Source organism: Gymnogyps californianus, chromosome 2, assembly GCF_018139145.2.
Source record: "Gymnogyps californianus isolate 813 chromosome 2, ASM1813914v2, whole genome shotgun sequence".
Classification (NCBI taxonomy): domain Eukaryota; kingdom Metazoa; phylum Chordata; class Aves; order Accipitriformes; family Cathartidae; genus Gymnogyps; species Gymnogyps californianus.
Genome location: NC_059472.1, coordinates 156,561,106 through 156,582,036, shown reverse-complemented (window position 1 = coordinate 156,582,036; position 20,931 = coordinate 156,561,106). Strand labels below are relative to the sequence as shown.

At 38.9% G+C, this 20,931-nt stretch overlaps 1 protein-coding gene across 2 annotated transcripts in view; it reads right to left on the bottom strand.

Annotated features, from left to right (window-relative positions):
• Positions 1-20,931, bottom strand: part of DIP2C (disco interacting protein 2 homolog C) — a 337,937-nt gene that overhangs the window by 62,865 nt on the left and 254,141 nt on the right. For both annotated transcript variants that reach the window (XM_050891661.1, XM_050891662.1), the window contains 10 exons: positions 20,453-20,546; positions 20,216-20,335; positions 19,331-19,445; positions 13,382-13,521; positions 11,637-11,773; positions 9,176-9,384; positions 8,226-8,340; positions 3,513-3,714; positions 1,320-1,429; positions 452-532 (listed from right to left, as the gene is read on the bottom strand). In XM_050891661.1, the coding sequence (XP_050747618.1) occupies positions 452-532; positions 1,320-1,429; positions 3,513-3,714; positions 8,226-8,340; positions 9,176-9,384; positions 11,637-11,773; positions 13,382-13,521; positions 19,331-19,445; positions 20,216-20,335; positions 20,453-20,546 (1,323 nt within the window). The remainder of the gene's footprint in view (positions 1-451; positions 533-1,319; positions 1,430-3,512; positions 3,715-8,225; positions 8,341-9,175; positions 9,385-11,636; positions 11,774-13,381; positions 13,522-19,330; positions 19,446-20,215; positions 20,336-20,452; positions 20,547-20,931) is intronic.

The window sequence follows — 20,931 nt, the reverse complement described above, 5'->3', positions numbered from 1 at the left end:
CATTCTCACACCTCCCCCAGATGGTCCGGTCTCAAAACCAACAATCATTGTTTTATTTAGGGAAAATGCTTCGATTTTGCCAAGCCTGTGCTTTTCAAATTGGAAATCAGGATGGTGAGCAGTATTAAATACTACTCGTTGGTATAGGAATGATCAGTATTGAAACAGATTTGCAGTGTCAGCTCACCCACAACATATATGTGGTGGAAAAAGAAATGAGAAATGTGTAAGGCGCACTGTCTGATACAAAAGCAATCTATATTTTGACAACCGGCAATGATTATTCTCTTTTCCTTTCTGCCTCAGTGAACATTAAATATAACAGCTGAGTATTAATGGGAAAAGAAACAGAAAGGTCGCGTTCAGCCATAGCACAAGCAGGTGCCGCTGAAATACCAGTGTGCCTTTTCCCATACTGCAGCCTGTCAGAGTAATGGTCTGAGCTTCTTACCCTGCAGTTGAGTAGAGTGTAAAGTACATGGTCAGGAGTGGTCTGAGCTCTCCACTGCAACACTTCTGAGAGGAAGAGGAACTAAAATAAAGCAGAGTGATAGTCATGATACTAAATAACTTTTTGACTTTAAAAACCAGATAACTATTTTTGCTATTTTAGCTATGTCTTTCTTATTTATATGCTACCTTTTACATCAATACCCAGAAGCACTAAACATGAATAATTCTCTTGTCATCACACATATTTATAGCAAGGTGCTTTTGCATGGTAATAGCAGCCTCTCTGGAAGTGAAGCCACTGCTGGGATTATGATATATTACTACATATACTTTCAAAGCAATAAAACAGTTCTTACTGATCTCTCTGAATTTAAGCACAATTTTAATTCTTTAGTTTCCTCTCTTTTTCTTACTATAAATATATAAATATTTATACAGCTTAGAACTTACTAATTTAATTACTCACATAAGCCCCCAAAAGAGCTGAATTTCAACTTAATTTTACAGGATGAAAATAACAAAAAATAAGGTCAGGACCATATATGCAAACAAAATTCCCTGGACTCCACTTGAACTAGTAAAAAAGATATAATAGAGGGTGATTTCTGGTAGAAGCCCCATTAACACTTTCCACCATGTTTGTTCTGTTGTCCCATGTAAACTTACGAAAAAAAATCCATACAAATGAAATGTAGTGATCTCCCCTCACATCTATTTTATATTTATCTGTAAAGGGGGTTCTGAAATACTTTAGTGTGAATTTAAAAAAGCCATCAACAAATTCCGCAATAATAATAATACAATCCAGGTACTGCTAAGTGTCCTGACTAGCTAAATATAAGCCGTATCAGAAAAGTTTAGCTTACCTTTCTGGCTTGGTCATTATCTTCTATTTGCCCCAAATCTCTACCACTGGCCTGTGCAATTCTTTTTCCAGAGACCAAGTTCCCCACCATCACAGAGGCAGGGCCAATTTCTAGAATAAAGCAGAAATGTGCTAAGTGCAATAAAAATCCTTCGCTTGTGGATGAAAATTCTTTTTATTTCTTTTGCATTACACGATATTTTCCTCATTGCTATCCACAACACCAAACCTTGAGCACACCTCTGCTGATACAAACTTTGGTTGATGGACCAGAAGTAGATAGAAGATATGTAGGCCTAGATTCTTCCTCTCTAAACACATCTAACTGAGGAGTCCATTTAGCGTGGGGTCTCTACAGCCAGAGACACATCTTGCCTGCCTTGATATGAGGAACCTTTGGAAAATGCAGCTCCTAATTTAGGCATGTCCACTCAAGTGCCTAAAGCCAGATGAGATGTATCCAGGCTTCAAGGACAATGTTCCTATTTCTCTTGTCTGTTCCCTGGGCTAAGTTGCATCTATATTAGCAATTCTGTAATGCTATAGCCATGAAGTGACAAGGATTAGGAAGGCAGATGGTGCATATGATAAAATATATGCAAGCGCTTTAGCACAAGGTAGAGACTGCAGATAAATAACTTCACTTCAGAAGAAACGAAGATGCCATGGCTGACACCGGTCCATGAGGTGGACTTCACTGACGTTTTGTTGCTGCCATTAGGGAGAAATACCTGTCTTACAGATACCATTTATGCTCATGTTAACATCTGTTTTCTGCTTCTCCAGCATGGATTACTGATCAACTGCAATTGATACCAGGCTTTACTTCTAGTCTATGATATCCAAGCTTTGTCTCAGTGATGGTATGTGGTATAAGTGTCAAAATACAAGATGTGTAAGTAACCAGATAATGTACAATAAACAATATCTACAGACTACTCCGCTTTAAAAAGATGAAAGCAATATCCTCTGGGTATGTCACAACTATGCACAATGGGAGAATGTGATGCTATCAGTTTGGTTTCTGCGTTCCTGGCATTGCTTTTACCATAGTGATATATAATGTATACATAATGTATCTGTAAGTATCTCCACTGCACTGATCCTAATTCAGTGATTACGTTGCGAAGCAGCAACAAGGAAATACCAAAGTGAGCACTGCAGTTAAAGGCTTCATTGCTTTCATTAAGTTAGTGGAAGTGTCACTGTTAACCTCTGACATTCCCAGTATCTGCAAACTGAGATTACGGTTTTGATGTCTGAAACATTTGTCCACAGGTTTTAAATAAAGAAACAAACTGATGGTTTTGGCAAACTTGCACTGAATTCATGATGGATAGTCCCCATATTCGAGATCCAGAGGGCAAAAACATTTCATATTCCAAGCTGGTTTTCAAAGTGGAAAGTAACCAACACTTAGAATTCAGGTCTTAAGCCTGAGGCTACAGATAAAATCTGAAATTGGATTCAAAGTCAAAAATTTGCTAAAATTTGCTTGTTCATTGGGTATGAGTAACCTGCGACTGGACTACAGCAGGCTACAAGGGCTTTCTCGTTCTCTTGAGTCAGTGTCTTGCTATACCATTTCATCCAATATTCTTCATAAAGTGTGGGAGAACTTCTGAAGAACTATCTTAAAACTAGTTAGGGTTTTCCCTCAAATTTACCTGCTGTAAGACTAATCCAGAACCTCCCTACTCAGGTAAAAACCTTTATCCTCATTCTTCGGTTTAATTTATTCACGACCAGTTTTTAAGTATTTGCTCTTCTTCCAACACTGTTATTTAGTGTCAACAGTCCTCTTCCTCTCTATTTCTACTTCACAAACTCAGCCTTCAAATAAGCCAAGATTTTATCTTTCTCTGTTTTGGTCTCAGTCCATCCTCTTTAAACATAACTGACTAGGAATTTACAAAGAACTCCAGGTGTGGTCTCAGCAGTGCCTTGTAGAGTGATAAAAACGTCTTCATCTTTACTGAACTCAGGTTTTTGGAGCATTTTTCCTTGCACTCTTTGTGAAGGTACTTCTAGCTTCTGCCAAAACCAATGATGTCCTTAACACACCTGGAATATTTAACAGGAACAGCTGACCAAGCCAATTCTCACCTGCATTAACAGTTACTTGATTTTGCTCCATACAGTCCCATGAACACACAGCATTAAGTCATGGTCCCTTTGCCTTCACTCATCTTACCTGGTTGTTTTTGCCTTGGTTTAGGCAGGTTTGTTACGCATGTGTGGGGACACATCAGCACATTACAAGGATGCAGCGATCCTTCCAAGAAGAGCTGTTTGGTTTCTGACAGGTGTATTCCTCCCAGCGGCGTCTTGGGAAGTGTGTTTGCTGGTACGAGCGCTAAGCAGTAGACTCCCACTTGATGAATACTGTCAATAGCCTAAAAAAAGCAGGAAGTCGATTTTACTGAAAGGCTAATTTTTCATCATTCTAATAAGCACATGTTGTTCTGAATTACTGCATAAAACAACCCTAATAATTAACTGGCAATGGAAAGACACTTCAGCAATGTCAGTGATAAGGAGGTTCTTTTCAGTGGGAACAGGTGGACGGAAATGTAACACTGACGTTATTACATTCATTCCAGAGGATAAAAAAGCAAACAAAAACCTGGTGATAAATACACAGAAATCTATTAAGAAATGCTACCTAGGCATCCCTCTTAGGCACATGTTAGCAGCACGTATCCTGGAAATTTATTACTAAGATGGGCTGGCAACCCATGTGAAACTGATTTTAACCTGCGCACTTCTCAGAATTGAAGTTCAAAGGATTCCTATTAACTTAACATCCAGTCCACCTTGCAGAGCAAAGAAAAATTTCAACGGTTACACGGGTATCACCATATACTTACTGATGTATGTAGCTTATGAATTTTTAATTTTTTTCTAAGATAATAACTGTTTCACTCCCTGATTATGGTGTAAAAGATTGTCAGGTAGGAATGGGAAATGACAACAATATAAGGGAAAACTATGAAACAATCCACTTGAAAAAAAAATCTGTTGAATGAAAATCTGAAAAATAAGCATCTTTGAATCTTATAGTAACCATATTCATTGTCTGACAAGTGGAGTAAACTGCATCACTTTCAAGAAATCTATAACGTACAGTATCTATGTAATTTATTTACATAAACATGAATATCCATGCACTTAGATTTTAATTCTGTACACATTTTAACTAGTTATTTTCCTTACATTGGTAACAAAAATTGCAGCGAGTTAGAAAAACAACTTCAGACATTCATGCAGACTGAGAAACAAATTACAGACAGCATCTCTAATGAGTAGTTAAATGTTCAAAAATGTAATATACTTAACTTGCATTTTAATTTTTAACTGTGAGAAAAGAGAATGCATACGTCTGTTGCCTTGAAGATAGCATCTATATTTTGAGAATCAAATAATCATTTATAGTTATGTACTTAAGAGTAGACCAATAAATTACTCATTACTTCTACAGAGACTCTAAGTAATGCTTTGCTTTTGGCTTCTGTTTGCTTCATTTTTTTATTGATTTGATTGCAAAATTTTGTAAGAAAGAATAATAAAGCAGTTACTTATTTTACAAACACTGCCGTTTTAGTAGTGGTAGATCTCACGGTAGTATTGGAAGACCTCGCTGCTGGTCTACAGACACCTTACCTGAAAGATCAGCAATAGCGAGATATATATGACAGCCAACACACAATGTCTCATGTTTCTGGCAGAAACCATCATAACCTCCTAATCGTGATGGTATGTGTAGGTTCTGAAAAGCAGTTATAAAACATGGGATCCTCACCTGACATCAGCCTGAAGGAAAACCGTTACAGGGCAGGTAACCACTCTTATTCAGACATAAAACAGTGTGGCTCCTGGAGTTGGTGAATGGAAAACAATACCCAGGTGGGGTTGAATGAGGGGTGTTATATATAAAGATTCCCCAGTGACTTCCGAACTGTCTCCTTTGATAGCTACCTCTGCAGCACAATGCCTGATAAAATGCCATGGGTCATTCAAAATTGTCACCTTTCACATTTTCGAATTTGGCACATTTCTGAAGCAGGGAATGACTTTGTTTCACAAGGATGAGCACTGATGAACTGAGCCTTAAAATTCTGAGAAAGAAGAGTACCAGTCAATTTTAATACTGCTGGCATTTATGCCTCTTGATAAGATGGTTTGGTTTTTGAAATGACTCTGTCCAGCCAGAAGTAAACAGAGTATCTCAAATCTTTATCCCTCTGTTTCATTGAGAAAACGGATTAGAGATACCAGACTTGCAGAGTCCAGATTGCTATGTCATTCAAGCTAAGAAAACATCTCATTCTGACAAAATTCTCTGGGCAGACACTCTCCAGTTCTGCAATAGATCTCCTAGCTTTGCCTAGTCCTGTCAAGTCCTGCCAGCGTGCTGGCACTGGTAAAACTAACATCCAGTCTGCCAGGTACAGAAACCACAACCCTGCCTGAAGGGTCAGATCAGTTTGCAGCAGCCTGGGAGATGAATGAGTATCTAGGATCCACCTGACTGAACTGCTGGGTGACCTGGGATCTTCACTCACACTGTCACTAAAACACCCTCCTCCTTCACTACTCTCAAGAAACTCTATACCCAGCCTGACCACTCTCTCCCAACCACGCCTCTGCTAAAACCCCTAGATGCAGTCTAACATAGGCCCGGACGTACAGCAGCTCTACCATCCTTCAGCCCTCTGCTGAGGAGCAGGAAGGGTCAGGGAGAGTCAGAATATGTGCAACCCACTGGAAAGAAGTTCTGCAAATTGACGCAGCTCAGCTCTAGGGAAGAGATGCGGAGACACAGCAAGGCACAGAAGAAGCAGGCAGCGTAAGGCAGGGCTGGCACAGGGCAGCACACGCAGAGTGTCAGACGAGCCTCACAAATATAATCAGAAATGAGTAGCAATTTGGTAGAGTTTGTTATCATGGATGTCATTGAGACTCATGACACAAGCGTGATATTGTTATGTTGCTCATCACCAGCAGATGATTCAGATACAACTGGTTACTACTTCCTGACATCTGTCATTAAAACTCTGATTGGGAAGGAAGCACAAAGCATCCTGCATGTTCCTGGCTTCTGTCCTCCATCTCCGCTCTCAGCTGAAGTGGAACCAGAAACTTCTTGTTCGCATAGTGACGCATGCCAGAGTTGCAGACTTCACACATGGGTGATGAAAGCAGGCACACATATGTGTATTTTGATATATGGCCTACCATTCTCAGACACTGCTGTGACTTGATCATACTCAGAATAACAGGATTGACTTTTGGCAGGAGTAACTTGACACAGGATTCCCACAGTGTTCAGTACTGAATTCTACTGGCTATGATGGTGTAAGACATGATTTCTGTAAAAGTCACAAAAACCCTCAGCTGACAAAACAGGAGAAGTGTAAGTCAAGAGTTTCAACCTTTTCTTTAGGAGCTTGCTACTTGATAAAAATTATTGAAACATGGGCAATCCAAAAGCCTTTCCTTCTACAACAGTTGCCCTAGGTGCTACTAGGTGCTTCAAAGGCTTTCTGTGTGACGGACAAGGTAGCGGTTCTAGCTTTTCTTGGTAATAATTTAGATCTACTGTGAATATGAGATGCCTCTAGCTGTATGAAATGTAGCTATCTTTTAAATCAAGAGAGCAGATAAACCTGTCTTGAGATGGACGAAAGCTTATTTGTTCAGTTTCTTCAAGGATACGGTAGACAGATTCCCCTTCTTATTCAGTACAAAGCAATAATGAATAAAAACATCTTCTCTGAATTGTGTGGGATCTTTTTCTTTGGTTCTTGGGTAAAGCAAAAAAGATGTTTGCAGTGTATTTACCTGAGAAGACTCCTTGAGGAAGGACAGAAAGGAAGGTAGGAAAAGGAAGTGGAAGTAACAGGTGACCAGCTGTAGACAGAGCTGAGACCATTTCACAAGGTAGCAACAGACAGACTTAATTTGACTACATCTCCATTAAACCTATTGCTTTTCAGTGAGAATTGGCTTAACCATGGAGATGGAGGAGATGGAAGATGACTGCTATCTAAAGTATCTAATTTTTTCTGTGTGGACATTAGAGTTGAAAAAACTTTGAGTATGGTAATGATATTGCCTTAACATGGACTGCTATATGTAAGGCAAAGATCAGAATTTTTTAGTATTCAGTAGCTTATGTCTTCTGCTCAAACTGTCAACCACCACCACCAAGGTGGGTTTCATCACAGTGGTATATGCCTTGCATGACCCACCAGACAGCTTGAATGGAATTCCTTGCAATAGGTGTCCTCTATGCAGATAATCTCACTGTAGATACAGAGATCTGAGCTCATCAATCACTTCCCTTCATTTCAGTGGAGACAAATCGGTATTTTTAGGCTGTGTTTCATTCAGTTTATTTTAGCTTTCAACATGGTGCACTAGAAACACATAATTCTCTCCCACTGATTAAAAAAAAATATTTGCAGATCTAGCTCAGATATGTATATCTACTTTTGATGAGGTCAACTCCGTATCAGTGCCAATGACTGTTTAGTAAGAGACTTTGGTAGCTTTTGACAGTAAGAGAATATAATACATTCATTCATTACCCTTTTGAAGTAATGGATGACTATATCCTTATAAACCATACACTACTCTCTCCTTGCTATTACTTACTTCAATTCATCCCTTTTTTCTTATAGCATTTTAATTAGGAAAAGGATCACTCTCTGGATATGTGTGGTCCAGATAGGAACTGTCACTCAGAAGAATCTCATTTTGTGCTTATTACGTGCAAGTGCAACTGAAGGTGGACTTACAATTACTCAAAGACAAATGTCAGTTACCTTGGGGGCCTGAAAGATCAATAAAAAGAATATAAAGCAGGAAAAAATAGCTTCCAAACGTACATAAAGAGCATTACCTGGAGAACTCTACTCATCCATTGAAAACTGTCTTCCTCTGTTGAATCTGGCCTTTGCTCAGCAACAATAACTATCCTTTCATCGTGCAGCACGCTCACTGAAAACACTGCTATTCTATAGAAGAGAAGGAGAAGAGTATTTAGTGCCAGGACAGATGGAAAAACCTGTCTTCTAAGTTAATCCTCCATAACTACAATTTTGTTATTTATTACTCAGACAACTGGTGCATCAATTAGTATTTTATTTATGGGGAAAAAGCAACAAGGGGAAAAAGCAACAAGAACAATTTCGGACAACTTCTGGAGGAGAAATAGGGAGCTTTGTTCTAGAATCATGTAAATACAGGCATAATGTCACAGCAGGGTTGGAGAAGTGAACCTTCTTGGGATAAGAAAAGCACTAAATCTGGGTCACTCCAAGGTGGTTGTTAAGCTGTTATATAACAGTCAGCACAAGCACCTTCTTCGGCCCCATCTTAGAAGAAAGTAATTGCAATATCATTTTGTGAGAGGTCTGCCATGTGATCAAGTGTGAGTGCATGTTACTGCATTAGGCTCTTCAGAAGTTTTATATATCTCCTGCTCAGTCTCCTGCACATTAGGAAGGTCACACAAGGAACCGCTGTCATGTTCAAGAACTTCAGTGTTAGGCATATTGGAAATGTTCAACTCAGACAGAAAGGATCCTGTTGAGTCAACACCTTCAGAATTAACCAGCTGTTCAACTGGAAATTTTAATAATCACAGTTTCGGACCTTGGTATCTAAAGTCTGCTTCAACACTGTCTTAGGCTTCCCTCTGCTGTCTCCTGGTTCTAGCAATATAAACAGCAATGGAGGGAAACCACAGTGCAGATTAGGCACTGCCTTCTGAAAGCATTTTGGGTCACTTACACCTGGTCTAAGCAAAATAAGGATTTCTACATAATATAAGAAAAGAAAGGATCAAACCTTCCCCTGTAGACAAATTTCATTGGTTCCACGGCCAGTGCTGTTGCTACAATGTCATCAGCATTATGTCTTCTTCCACTGACAACCATCAAACCATCCATTTTGCCGATAACAAAGACAAGCCCACCTGGTCCTATAAAGCCTAGTAGTCCGGTCCTTATAAAAGGATATTCAGTGATAGGGCCACCAGAACTGGTCATAGGAAACACCTGCAAGACAGAGAAACACAGGGCTTCAATTCTATACACAGACATCACGCTGTGAAATATTTCAGGCGTGCTCTCTCGTGATGGCTCTTCTGGAATGAAGTAAATAGGTCACTGGTGATGCTCTTTACTCTTCACTGACCATAAAGGCAGTGTCAGGAAACTCCTAGACTACTGTGTGCAATTTTCAGTACCTGAGTTCCAGCAAGTTCAATCCCACTCTGTTTACCATACACATTTTCCCTAACCATGGCTCTGTAAATCATTTATGACCTTAAAAAAAAAATCAACATAAACAGTATTGAATAAAAAAAACTGCTATGCAGAGTGCAGCTAACCTGAGATGCTATGTATAGGTTACTGAGAGATTAAATCATAAACATTACAGTAGAGGTTTTTTTCAGTACCTCATGCTCATTTCCAGCACAGTATAAAGAAATAAGCAGGCTAGAAGTGAAGCTATTTTAAGGTACTGTACATTAATGACTCTTGCAGCTGACCACATTTTTATCTAAGGTCAATTAAGTCCTCACAATACCAGTGATAATGCCTTCTGTAGCATGTCTAAAAGTGAAAATACAGCCCTATAGAGAGCCTCTCTAAATGTTTGATCATCAGATGCATACGTGACTTCCACAGGACAGATTTCTACTGCTTTTTCTATCCTAACTAGCACAGCATTACCCTTCTGGCATGTGAGCTACTTTGAGCTGCATTCTGACACAACCACATTTCCCTGCCGTCACTTCTTTAAACTGAAATAGTTTAAAGGCAAGTTATCTAAGACAATGGCAAGTGGAAGACCATGGCTATATAGTGTCCTTCAAGGCTCATCTAAAAAGAAAGGTCAAATTCTGCTGCCAGATGCCCATGGGTGACTCTTATTGAACAGATTTAATGCTTACACATCCTCAGCCATAATTCATTTCAGGAACACAAAACTCTTTGACTCTCTAATATTTGAAACATGAATTACAGAGTAAAACAGAAAAGAGGCCCACCTGGAGAGGGCTCCTAAGAACTTGCTTAACTTTAAAAATTAGTTGTTCTGCTCATTCAATGGCAATTTATTTGCTTACCATTAGGAGTAAGTCTAAATCAGTCTAAATATGCTGCTAAACTGCAGACCCCGTTATGAGTTATGAATGATTTTACAATTAGAGCAAGTGCTACAAAATGAACGTAGTACCTTTCTGCCCTGACGTATGTCAAATCTGGGATTATCATTCACATTGGGTATTGCCATTTGTATTTGTAGCACAGTAATCAGCTATCAACAAACTTCAGATCACAATAGCATAGTAGGATTCCTGGCTTCAATAGCAGGATGGAGAATCGTATCCACTAGTCTCCATTAATTATTTAAAGTATTGTGTTTATAACATTCAGATCTGCATTTTGCAGGAGATATTAGTCATGTTTGATCTATTAAAAATGGTAATATCAGCATTTGTTAAGGGAAATGTAAATGTATTTTTCTTAACTTCTTTCTCAAAGATTAAAAGAGAAAACAATCAGAACTTAATAAAAATCTCAGTCTTTCATATGTTCAAAATGTTCATATATTTCACATATTCAAAATGTTCAGCCTTTCATACTGGCTTCAGCAGAAGCTAATGATAACAAGTGAGCAGGTACAACAGAGCTATCAATACAGCTGTCTGCAGTGGAGCTGAAACCTGCTGGAAAACAGATTCCACAAAGCAAAAAGGCTTTCACCTAAGGCAATTCAAACAAAAGCAGGTGGGGACTAATTAGGAAAAGGTATCTTTGTTATTCAGTTACCTCTTGAAGACTACATCTGTCAGGATTCTGTATAAATGCAAGCCTTTAATGCTGGCTGCCTTGTGGAAATGTTGGACACTGCTTTTTAAAGATACCCAGCAGCCTTCCTACTGTTTGCAACAATCAAATTCTGCACATAGCTAGCTCATAGATTTGTACAGCATTACCTTTTGAACTTTGTTTTTCTTCCTGCTTTCCTTCTGATTGTTTCAGCCCCTGGTATCTTCTTTCAAAATTAAAGTAAAAGCTCTTCAGAGCCAAAACTAAACCCACATAAAGATCTACTATTGCACTTAATGAAATGGGCTTCAGTGCAGTTTATCTGGCTAGAGTACAGGTCCCAAGCCACAAGCATTGATTATTACTGCTATTCTGATATGATTACTATCAATATTTTATATTAAATATTATCTCAAAATAGAAAAACTTAAAAAGGAAGGATTTTATATAGCATTTTTTGGTCAGCTTACCTCAAAAGTATTTTTGGTCATGCCCGAGAGTCCATAATATGATGTACCCGTTGCAATAGCACATACACAAAGTTCTCCTATTTCATCTGTTTTACAGAGCTGAGGAATTCCATCTGGCTTCACTGAACACATTATAGCTAGAGGGAGAGCAAAGGACTTTAAAAAATATTATAAAACGAACTACAGAATAACATAAATGCTGTGGGAAAGACATCGTGGTGGAGTTGACATAAATAAATTATATGTAGAATAATGTCTAACAACTGGTTTCTCAAACATTAAGGTGTTCAACATTATCAAATGTTATTTGTATTATAAGTAATATTTCAAGAATGCAAAGATCTTTATGTAAACTCAGTCTTTACACATAACAAAACCTCATTTGCCTTGGTCTCTAAAATTTCAGTTGATCTGTAATGTTGTTGTGAAATGGGATTGTGTTCCCAGTTTTGCATACTGAAGACCAGATTTGCTGCAGTCAGTGCAAAATGAAATATCCTAATGGAGTTCTTGATAATAATTACACTGCCAGGGAGGCAGGCAACCAGGAAATCCACCTCTCACAAAGTAGCAAGTAACACCATATGAGAGATCAAGATATTCTAGCAGACTAGTACAGTTGTTTTACTAAGAATTTATCAGAGCTCAGACTCCCTTTCACTGGTCTTCCAGGACTGCAGAGACAGCAGGAGCTAAACGGGAGGGATTAGAAAGCACTGGTCTGAGGAAGAAGCACTATTTTATGTGTCAGCCATGTGAATAAGAATCAGGTATGCTGCTTTAGCTATAATCCCTGGAGTTGGAGTCTAGCATGTGTAGATTTTGCAGTTGAAAAGAGGATATGATGAACAAGGGAGACTAGAAATGAATCAGCATGTCTTTTAAGTACAAGTGTAAAGAATCTTGAATGACCTTTCTCTCACTCTGAGGATAAACAGGAGCATGTACTTTTATTAAAACAATCAGAATGTAGTATGAAGTGCAAGATGGCATATCTATAATTATATCTTATATGATAATTATTAGACAACAACCTATCTTATCTTCCTTTATTTTAAGTTGTTCAAATGAAATTTTATAAGATGCATCATTATGTTTTATTCCTTTGGTGCATAACAGACATCCTCTTATGAAAAACTACAGTATTATCCTTTTCTAGTCTCTATAACATCTCATTTAAAATCTCGCTCTCTCATGAAAAATCTTATCTTCATCTTTAGAAGCACTGGTTTCAGTTTCAATTTATCAACATGAACTGTTCAGTCATACCTCCTCTTTCTAATAACTGGACGATAGCACAACATCTTTGGAAAAACATTCTGCAAGCCTTCAGATAGCAATTTTGTTGATCCTTAGCATAGGTTATGAAAACTTTCACTACTGAGTCTCATCTGGGTCAGGCTTATGGATATTTATAGCCTCCAGACATCGGAATCCAACCTTCTTATTTTCCATACCAGTATCTCACAGTTAAGGAATGGATGTTCTGATGTGGTGACAGGTTGTTTAAAGCACACCGCTAATGCAAGTAAAGACAGCCACTGAGGTAAACAGAGAGAAGAAATCTTGGGATTTCCAAACCATGAAGTTTTACAAGGTAATGCTTTTGGACTAAAATGTTTTCAAGTACACATGTTCTAATCCCAAAGCTTGTTGTCTAACAGCAAAGTATGCCCACCTATGACTTTCTACAGCTAATTACTTAAATTGATGAATCATAGTAAGTTTCAAAGAAAGTTCCTTACCTCCTGGCATCACTAAGCCAACATCCTGGACAGTTAAAACGGAAAGCTTTTCTTCAGAGTCCACTCGAATCACTCCGTAAGTGAGACCATGCATGGACAGAACTCCTCTGCCTGGTGGCTGATTGCTGTCATCTGTTGGCCTGCAACCATGGGTTATAACATCAGTGCACCATCAGGCAGACGTAAGCATTTACTTATTCTTAATGGACTACTATTGCAAATACTCCTCTACTTGGGAGTTTAACATTTCACCTTCTTTTTGCCCCTGCTAGACCTGACAGAATCCTGTTTTTCCGTCATTTCTGAGTAATTATGTCTGTCATCTCTCCCATTCAGCAGCCACCCACATATATGGGGCTGCAGAGATGAAAGTAACACCTAACATTTACTCAAAACAGCTTGTATTTAATTTTCAGACAGATTTATAAAGATTGTTTGATTACCCAAGTAAAGGCCTTTTGCCTTGTTTTAAAAATACTGAAAGGCAGTGCAGACTACGCGGAGGGAAACTGCACTCTCAATATTTGGAACTGATCAGTAAATAACTTGATAAAGTCTCTGTATGTTGCCTACTTTGGGGCAACCTAGGAAACCAAACTCACCTGCCAGACTAAAAGCTTAACTCTAGCACACTGGTATCAAAGCCAAGATTAGAATACAAGTATGCTGTGTTTAAATCACAGATATGACTTCCCACTCCCAATACTTAAGCAGTTAAAATTACCAAACAGAAGAAATTAGGTTGTAATAGATTCACTGCCAAGTATCTGTGGAAGCTGCAAGGACTTCACCATCTTTATTTTAGTGCATATAATTGAATTCTTCCTATTCTAGTTTACCCCATGAAAATTAAAACAAATTACACCTTCATCAGTCATGGTCAAAATGTTGTGGATGCAGCCTCTTTGTAACGCCTCAGTTTGCTCAGATTCACTGCTGACATGTTGTACGATTCCACAGCATCAGCACAAGCTGTCTGTCAACTTGTTTCAATATAAAACTGCCTGCTGTATCAGTGGATACAATTATATGTATGTAGAGTGTGGCTTGAGCAAACGAATGTTGACGTATGCAAGTTATTAAGTTAAGGGAATATGTCAGGGCTTTTCATGTCTGGAAAGATTCTTACACTGTCCTGCATTTTAAAATGCAAAACCGGAAGCTAACGTGATGCTGATTTGAGTGTGGATAATGCATCCACGTAGAGCAGCCACACTCCAGCTATTTTCAAGATGGATAAAATAGCCAATATTTAGTTCAAGATTCTGCATTCTTCCTAAACAGTCCATCATAACACAACTATTTTTTAACAGCTAATGTCCTTTTATATGACATTTCTCCTCTACTGTGCTTGAAATACTAGATGGGCCTTAGCCAATCATGCTCACGCAAGCCTTGCAGTGATCGGCACTATAAATTTCAATTAATAAGTTTTACGAGGCATATTTCTCAAGTGACATTGTCAACAAAGAAGGATGTGGGCATGCTTGAAAACGCATTAGAGCATAACAAATGGTGCTAGTAAACAAGCAGCTGTGATAAATAACATTCCCATCATGTAAAAGGAACTTCAGCGACATTATTGATCAACTTCCTCTCACCCTTGCTCCTCAAAACACACATTTTACTGCTCAGGAGAGGAAAGGTCTCCTGCAAGCACATGCAGCTTCTCACAACCTTCTAGGAGTAGAGGCCATCTAGACTTTCATCACATACATTTTCTTGCATTACTTATCACATCTAAAGACTGCTAAAAAGAAGAGAGTGTGCAGCTTTGAAAGACACTGGCTGTGTACAGGACGGCGGGTGCCAGGGAGGGAAGCTGGAGACACGAGGCATGCTAGGATCATGTTGGGGGACTTGCCAATAGAGCTACACTTGCTGTGGCCTGGGTTGAGATAACAGCTTTTCCTGTGTTAGCAAGAAGCGCCATGCAATGGAAGCAGGCGTGCAGAAGGAAAGAGTCAGTGCCAAGGACCGGAGTCTACAGGACAAGCGTTTCAGAGCTGCTATTTCAGAATACGTCTGGTATCCTGGTAGTCTGAGGTGGATCCTTGAATGAGACACCAGTTAACTGTGCTTGAGTCTCCTCTTACAGGCAACTAGTTATCTGACACCGAAAGGGAATAGAGTCAGAGGACCAGGACCGAAGAGTGAGGTGGGGAGCCAAGCACCTGACAGCACCTATACATTGTCTTAGAAAGTATCTTGCCAGCAACAATCCTGCAATACATGGTATCTTATTTTGTCCTGTCCATGATATCCATCTGGGAACATCCCTAAAGCAAATATCTCTGCCAAGCAGAAAGAGAAAAATCACTTGGAAAGAAGATGAGATATAAATCATAGAATCATAGAGTCATAGAATAGTTTGGGTTGGAAGGGACCTTTAAAGGTCATCTAGTCCAAACCCCCTGCAATAAGCAGGGACATCTTCAACTAGATCAGGTTGCTCAGAGCCCCATCCAACCTGGCCTTGAATGCTTCCAGGGATGGGGCATCTACCACCTCTCTGGGCAACCTGTTCCAGTGTTTCACCACCTTCATTGTAAAAAATTTCTTCCTTGTATCTAGTCTAAATCTACCCTCTTTTAGTTTAAAACTATTAGTGCTTGTCCTATCGCAACAGGCCCTGCTAAAAAGTCTGCCCCCATCTTTCTTATAAGCCCCCTTTAGGTACTGGAAGGCTGCTATGAGGTCTCCCCAGAGCCTTCTCTTCTCCAGGCTGAACAACCCCAACTCTCTCAGCCTTTCTTCATAGAAGAGGTGTTCCATCCCTCTCATCATTTTTGTGGCCCTCCTCTGGACCGGCTCCAACAAGTCCATGTCTTTCCTGTGTTGAGCACTCCAGAGCTGGACACAATACTCCAGGTGGGGTCTCACTAGAGCAGAGTAGAGGGGCAGAATCACTTCCCTCAACCTGCTGGCCACACTTCTTTTGATGCAGCTCAGGATACGGTTGGCCTTCTGGGCTGTGAGCGCACATTGCTGGCTCATGTCCAGCATTTTATCCACCAGTACTCCCAAGTCCTTCTCCGCAGGGCTGCCCTCAATCCACTTCATCCCCCAGCCTGTACTGATACCGGAGGTTGCCCCGACCCAGGTGCAGGATCTTGCCCTTGACCCCGTTGAACCTCATGAGGTTCACACGGGCCCACTTCTCGAGCTTGTCCAGGTCCCTCTGGATGGCATCCCGTCCCTCAGGCATGTCAACTGCACCACTCAACTTGGTGTTGTCGGCAAACTTGCTGAGGGTGCACTCGATCCCACTGTCTATGTCATTGATGAAGACATTAAACAGTACTGGTCCCAATACGGACCCCTGAGGGACACCCCTTGTCATCAATCTCCATCTGGACATTGAGCCGTTGACCACTACCCTCTGGATGTGACCATCCAACCAATTCCCCATCCACTGAACAGCCTGCCCATCAAATCCATATCTCTCCAATTTAGAGAGAAGGATGTTGTGGGGGACCGTGTCAAAGGCCTTACAGAAGTCCAGATAGACGACATCCGTAGCTCTTCCCTTGTCCACTGATGTAGTCACTCCATTATAGAATGGAGTGGCCACTAGGTTGGTCACGCAGGACTTGCCCTTGGTGAAGCCATGCTGGCTGTCTCAAATAAATAATGCCATTCCAATGTATTTATAATTATTTTAAAGTTAACGTTTTAAATTTTCTTTACATATTCAATATTGCCAATACTGGATTTGGAATCCTGTAAGACTGCTTGCTAGACAAAGATAAGTCCTTTGATTAAGGTAGGAACAACTAAACAAAGGTATAATTCCACCTACTTCATATACTAAGTAAATTTAGCTTAAACCATCAGACAAACCTACCCCTTTAGTTTCCTTAACCATGAGAAAGGGACAATGTGCATCTACTTCAAAGCTGATTTGTTCATACTGAATAGCTGTAGAGCATTTTCAGAGCAGTTACCACTACCATTTACAGATACAATCTATTTTCCCACTATTTTTTGCCAGTTGTTTAAATGGGAACAGACCTGTACTTAAACTTTTGCACTTCCTTAAGCAAGTGGGTTCAAACTAATATGCAATAAACCAAAGGGGAATACCATAAAGAATTATTTGCATGACACATTCCTTTAAATATTGGGCTTCATGACTCAGCTCTAAGGCTAAAGTACCTATTAGTCTTTACTGACTGTCTTTTTCTAAACTATAAGGGTATTTCAACTGAGAACTGGTTTTGTTACTCTTCCTTGTAGGAAGATCAGTAAAAATACACCATAGATTTTGAAAGAGTCGGAGCATTAACAGGGAGTTCTCTGGGTCTGTACTCTGCAGGGAGTCATTTTAATGCATACTTCAGCTGTAACTCTTTGGAACTTGTATGATAATGACTTTACTGTCAGTGGAGATGGCTTGAATAAAACGAAAAATACTAAAGCTCCCAAGTTCAGCTGGTATTATCCTGCCATTAAACAGACTTCAAAAAAAAGGAGATACGTGTTCAATAACATTCACTGTAGTAAGAACTGCTCTGTAATTACACAGCGAGGCACTGAAGATAAAAATGCCTTTTCTTTTTTTTTTTAATTATCCACTGTTTTATGTGCTAATAAATTTTTTTATGTAAGCTCTCAATGCTAGTTAATTTGAAAATGAATCTCTAGTGCTTCAGGTGGCTATAAGCATAGAGTTTAAGTCTAGAAAGGGCACGCTAGCCATCGTACGTTGAGATGCAGTGAGTTCTCCCACTTCATAACCTGTGATCTGGGGCAGATTTTCCAGGGCTAGCACGGGAAATGAAAACCCTCTCCTGTTAATCAGTGCTCAGCACAAGCAACATCCGCTGCCCTTCCACCTCCTCTCTGCACTTACAAGCAAGAGCTCATTCCAAGGGAGTGAAGGTCTGCACAGCCTACAGCAGGGAAACCCAACGCAAGGGAAAAACAACGTACTCCTTGGTATAAAGCTGAGAACAGGCTGGTGGAGCTGAACGAAGGGCTCTCTGAGATCCTGTAGTTCACAGAAAGAAAACTAACCTGGACAGAATAAGTCCCTGATGGACAGCTTTCAGATGATTTAAGTTAATAATGAGGTGGCTGAAAGTTAACCACACTCTTGGCCTCGTGTCTTTCTTCCTGTGATGTTTTGTTGGAAAGCTAATTGAAAATTTAGTTAAATCTCACTAGGACATTGTATTTTAAACTTTATGGCAGGAAGTATTTTACTTAATGCTATTACAGTGCTTTACAGTTTTATGCTGCATGTTTTAAAATGTGAAACACTTATAAATGGCTGCAGAAATCTGAACTTAAAAACAAAGTGCCTACTGTTCAAGGTACAACTTCTGGAAAACTCTGCCAAAACAGACAACAGTTATGCCATTTAGTGTGTGCTACAATACTCATGACAGGTGACTGCTGCATACTGACATTCATGTACATAAGGCTTAATAGTTTTATTAGAATTTATCCATTTTATTTCTAGGCACAAATCCTCCAGACTCAAAGGGCATTCCCAGATGATTACTGAGAGTCTATGAATGGTTAAAAAGTGCCAGTCAGCCAAAAACAACCTGCAGAATGTCATAATTCTCTTTAAACAGACTACTTTAAAGCATGATTTTCCTTGATAGCAATTCCACTTAAATTCCCCCATTTTAATTAATTTTATGCTTACAGTGGCATTTTTCCACTTCTTTTTACAGAATTAGCTTTTGCATTTCAGTCTATTTCATTTAAAGTTAGATAAAATTACAGAAATGGGAACTATATTATAAAGCACTGAAGTTAAATTATTACTCTACAAATTCTTCTTGTATGTCTTCTTTGGACATAAACAAAATGAAAACTAAAAATGTCATTCAGAAGTTAAGTATGCAGATTCATACTTGAATAAATTTTTCATTTCTTTTCAAATTACCACATATATTCTACAGTGGGTCTGTTTCCACTGGTGCAACACAGTACCTTCGAATAGCCACAGTGAGAGCTTCTGGTGAACTAGCGCAGGGACAAATGACCTCCTGTCTTAGACCTTTACTTTGGAAGACATTGAGAAATGCATCACAGGAAGAAATAGACCCTGGGTTAAAAAAAAAAAAAAATCAGAGGAGAAAAATAATCTGATTTCTGAAGTGATGCTATTCAAACTGTAAACTTACTATTGAATACACAGGCTTTTCAGAAGAAAAAATTTAAAAAGGACATTATATGTATATACAGTTGTGTATGCATACAGAGAATAAAGACTAATTTTTGAGCTTAAAGTCCTTTCACTATGCTTACATAGAAAAGCCATTAATGCTAGATTTACAATATGAATTTCATTACAGTGTTCTTCTTTAGGATGAGGCAAATTAAAGATTTAATTCAGAAACTCAAAGCAAACTACTACAAACAAGCAGAACATCTATACATTGGTATCTTAAATAATATAAACAGTTCATGCTATTAATTGCCATGAAGTGATCCAGATGTAGTTCTCTAGAGTAGTATAAGTATTCCCCTAAAATTCTCAGTTACTTCTGCATCTGAGCACCGTCATTCAGAAGAAATGTTCTGATCCTTTCTATAGCTTAAGGTTATTTACTTCAGTCTTTCATGTTAAACAAAACTCGATTTACTGCAACTTACGTTATGTGGAATATCAAGTTTGCTTCAGGATTAGCTAAAGAAAAATATATTTTAAAAAAATCCAAAATTAATTACTGTTTCCATAAATATCATTTAGTTTGCAGTAGACAAACCCTATACTTTGTAAATATTTTAGCTAAGATGACTGAAGATTGAAACTTTAAATGCAAGACAGAAAACACTCCCTATTCTCTACTGGACGGCAGAAGCATAGCTTACATGGGTTTGCACCATCAGCCACTATTAGCATACGCAGTGAGGAAAGGTTGATGTCTCTCTGATCTCGATGCGCCACCAATGCCCAGTGCATGTCTCTGGATTTTACACAGGCAACTTTTGCTGCAATAAGAACGGGAAGATTACTAATACACCATATAAAAGCTATACAGCTGTATTATTTATTTGTACTTTTGATTTTGACTATCAAGCATACTTCTGTATATTCTTGTTCCTTACCTTTGTATTGACAGACTTTTTGTATCCATGACAGTGGATTCACTTTCATTAAGGAGTATGGAATACTTATAACATGCATCATGTTCATGACACTCTGAAATCAAATAAGATAAATGGGTTTTATACAACAATCGTGGTTATTTATATTGTGTTATGGGCAGGGGCATCTATGCAAATCACTCTATGCTTGTTTCATTGTCAATGCTGGCATTTATCTTTTCCTATCTAGCTATCTACATTAAGATGAAACAGACCCTCATTTTCTAATGCTTTAATTAAGGATTAAGGATTTAGACTAATCAGATCATAACTTGGAAGCGGTACTGAAAAAAAGGAAGCAGATTTTCTTCCTCTTTATACTCTAAGCGATTCACTTTAAATAGAAAAAATAAAAAAAATTGGATGAACAATGTCTGCACGTTTGCTATGTAGGTTGGTATTATCCCTCAGCCTGCTAAACTTCACTATCTATGAAGACT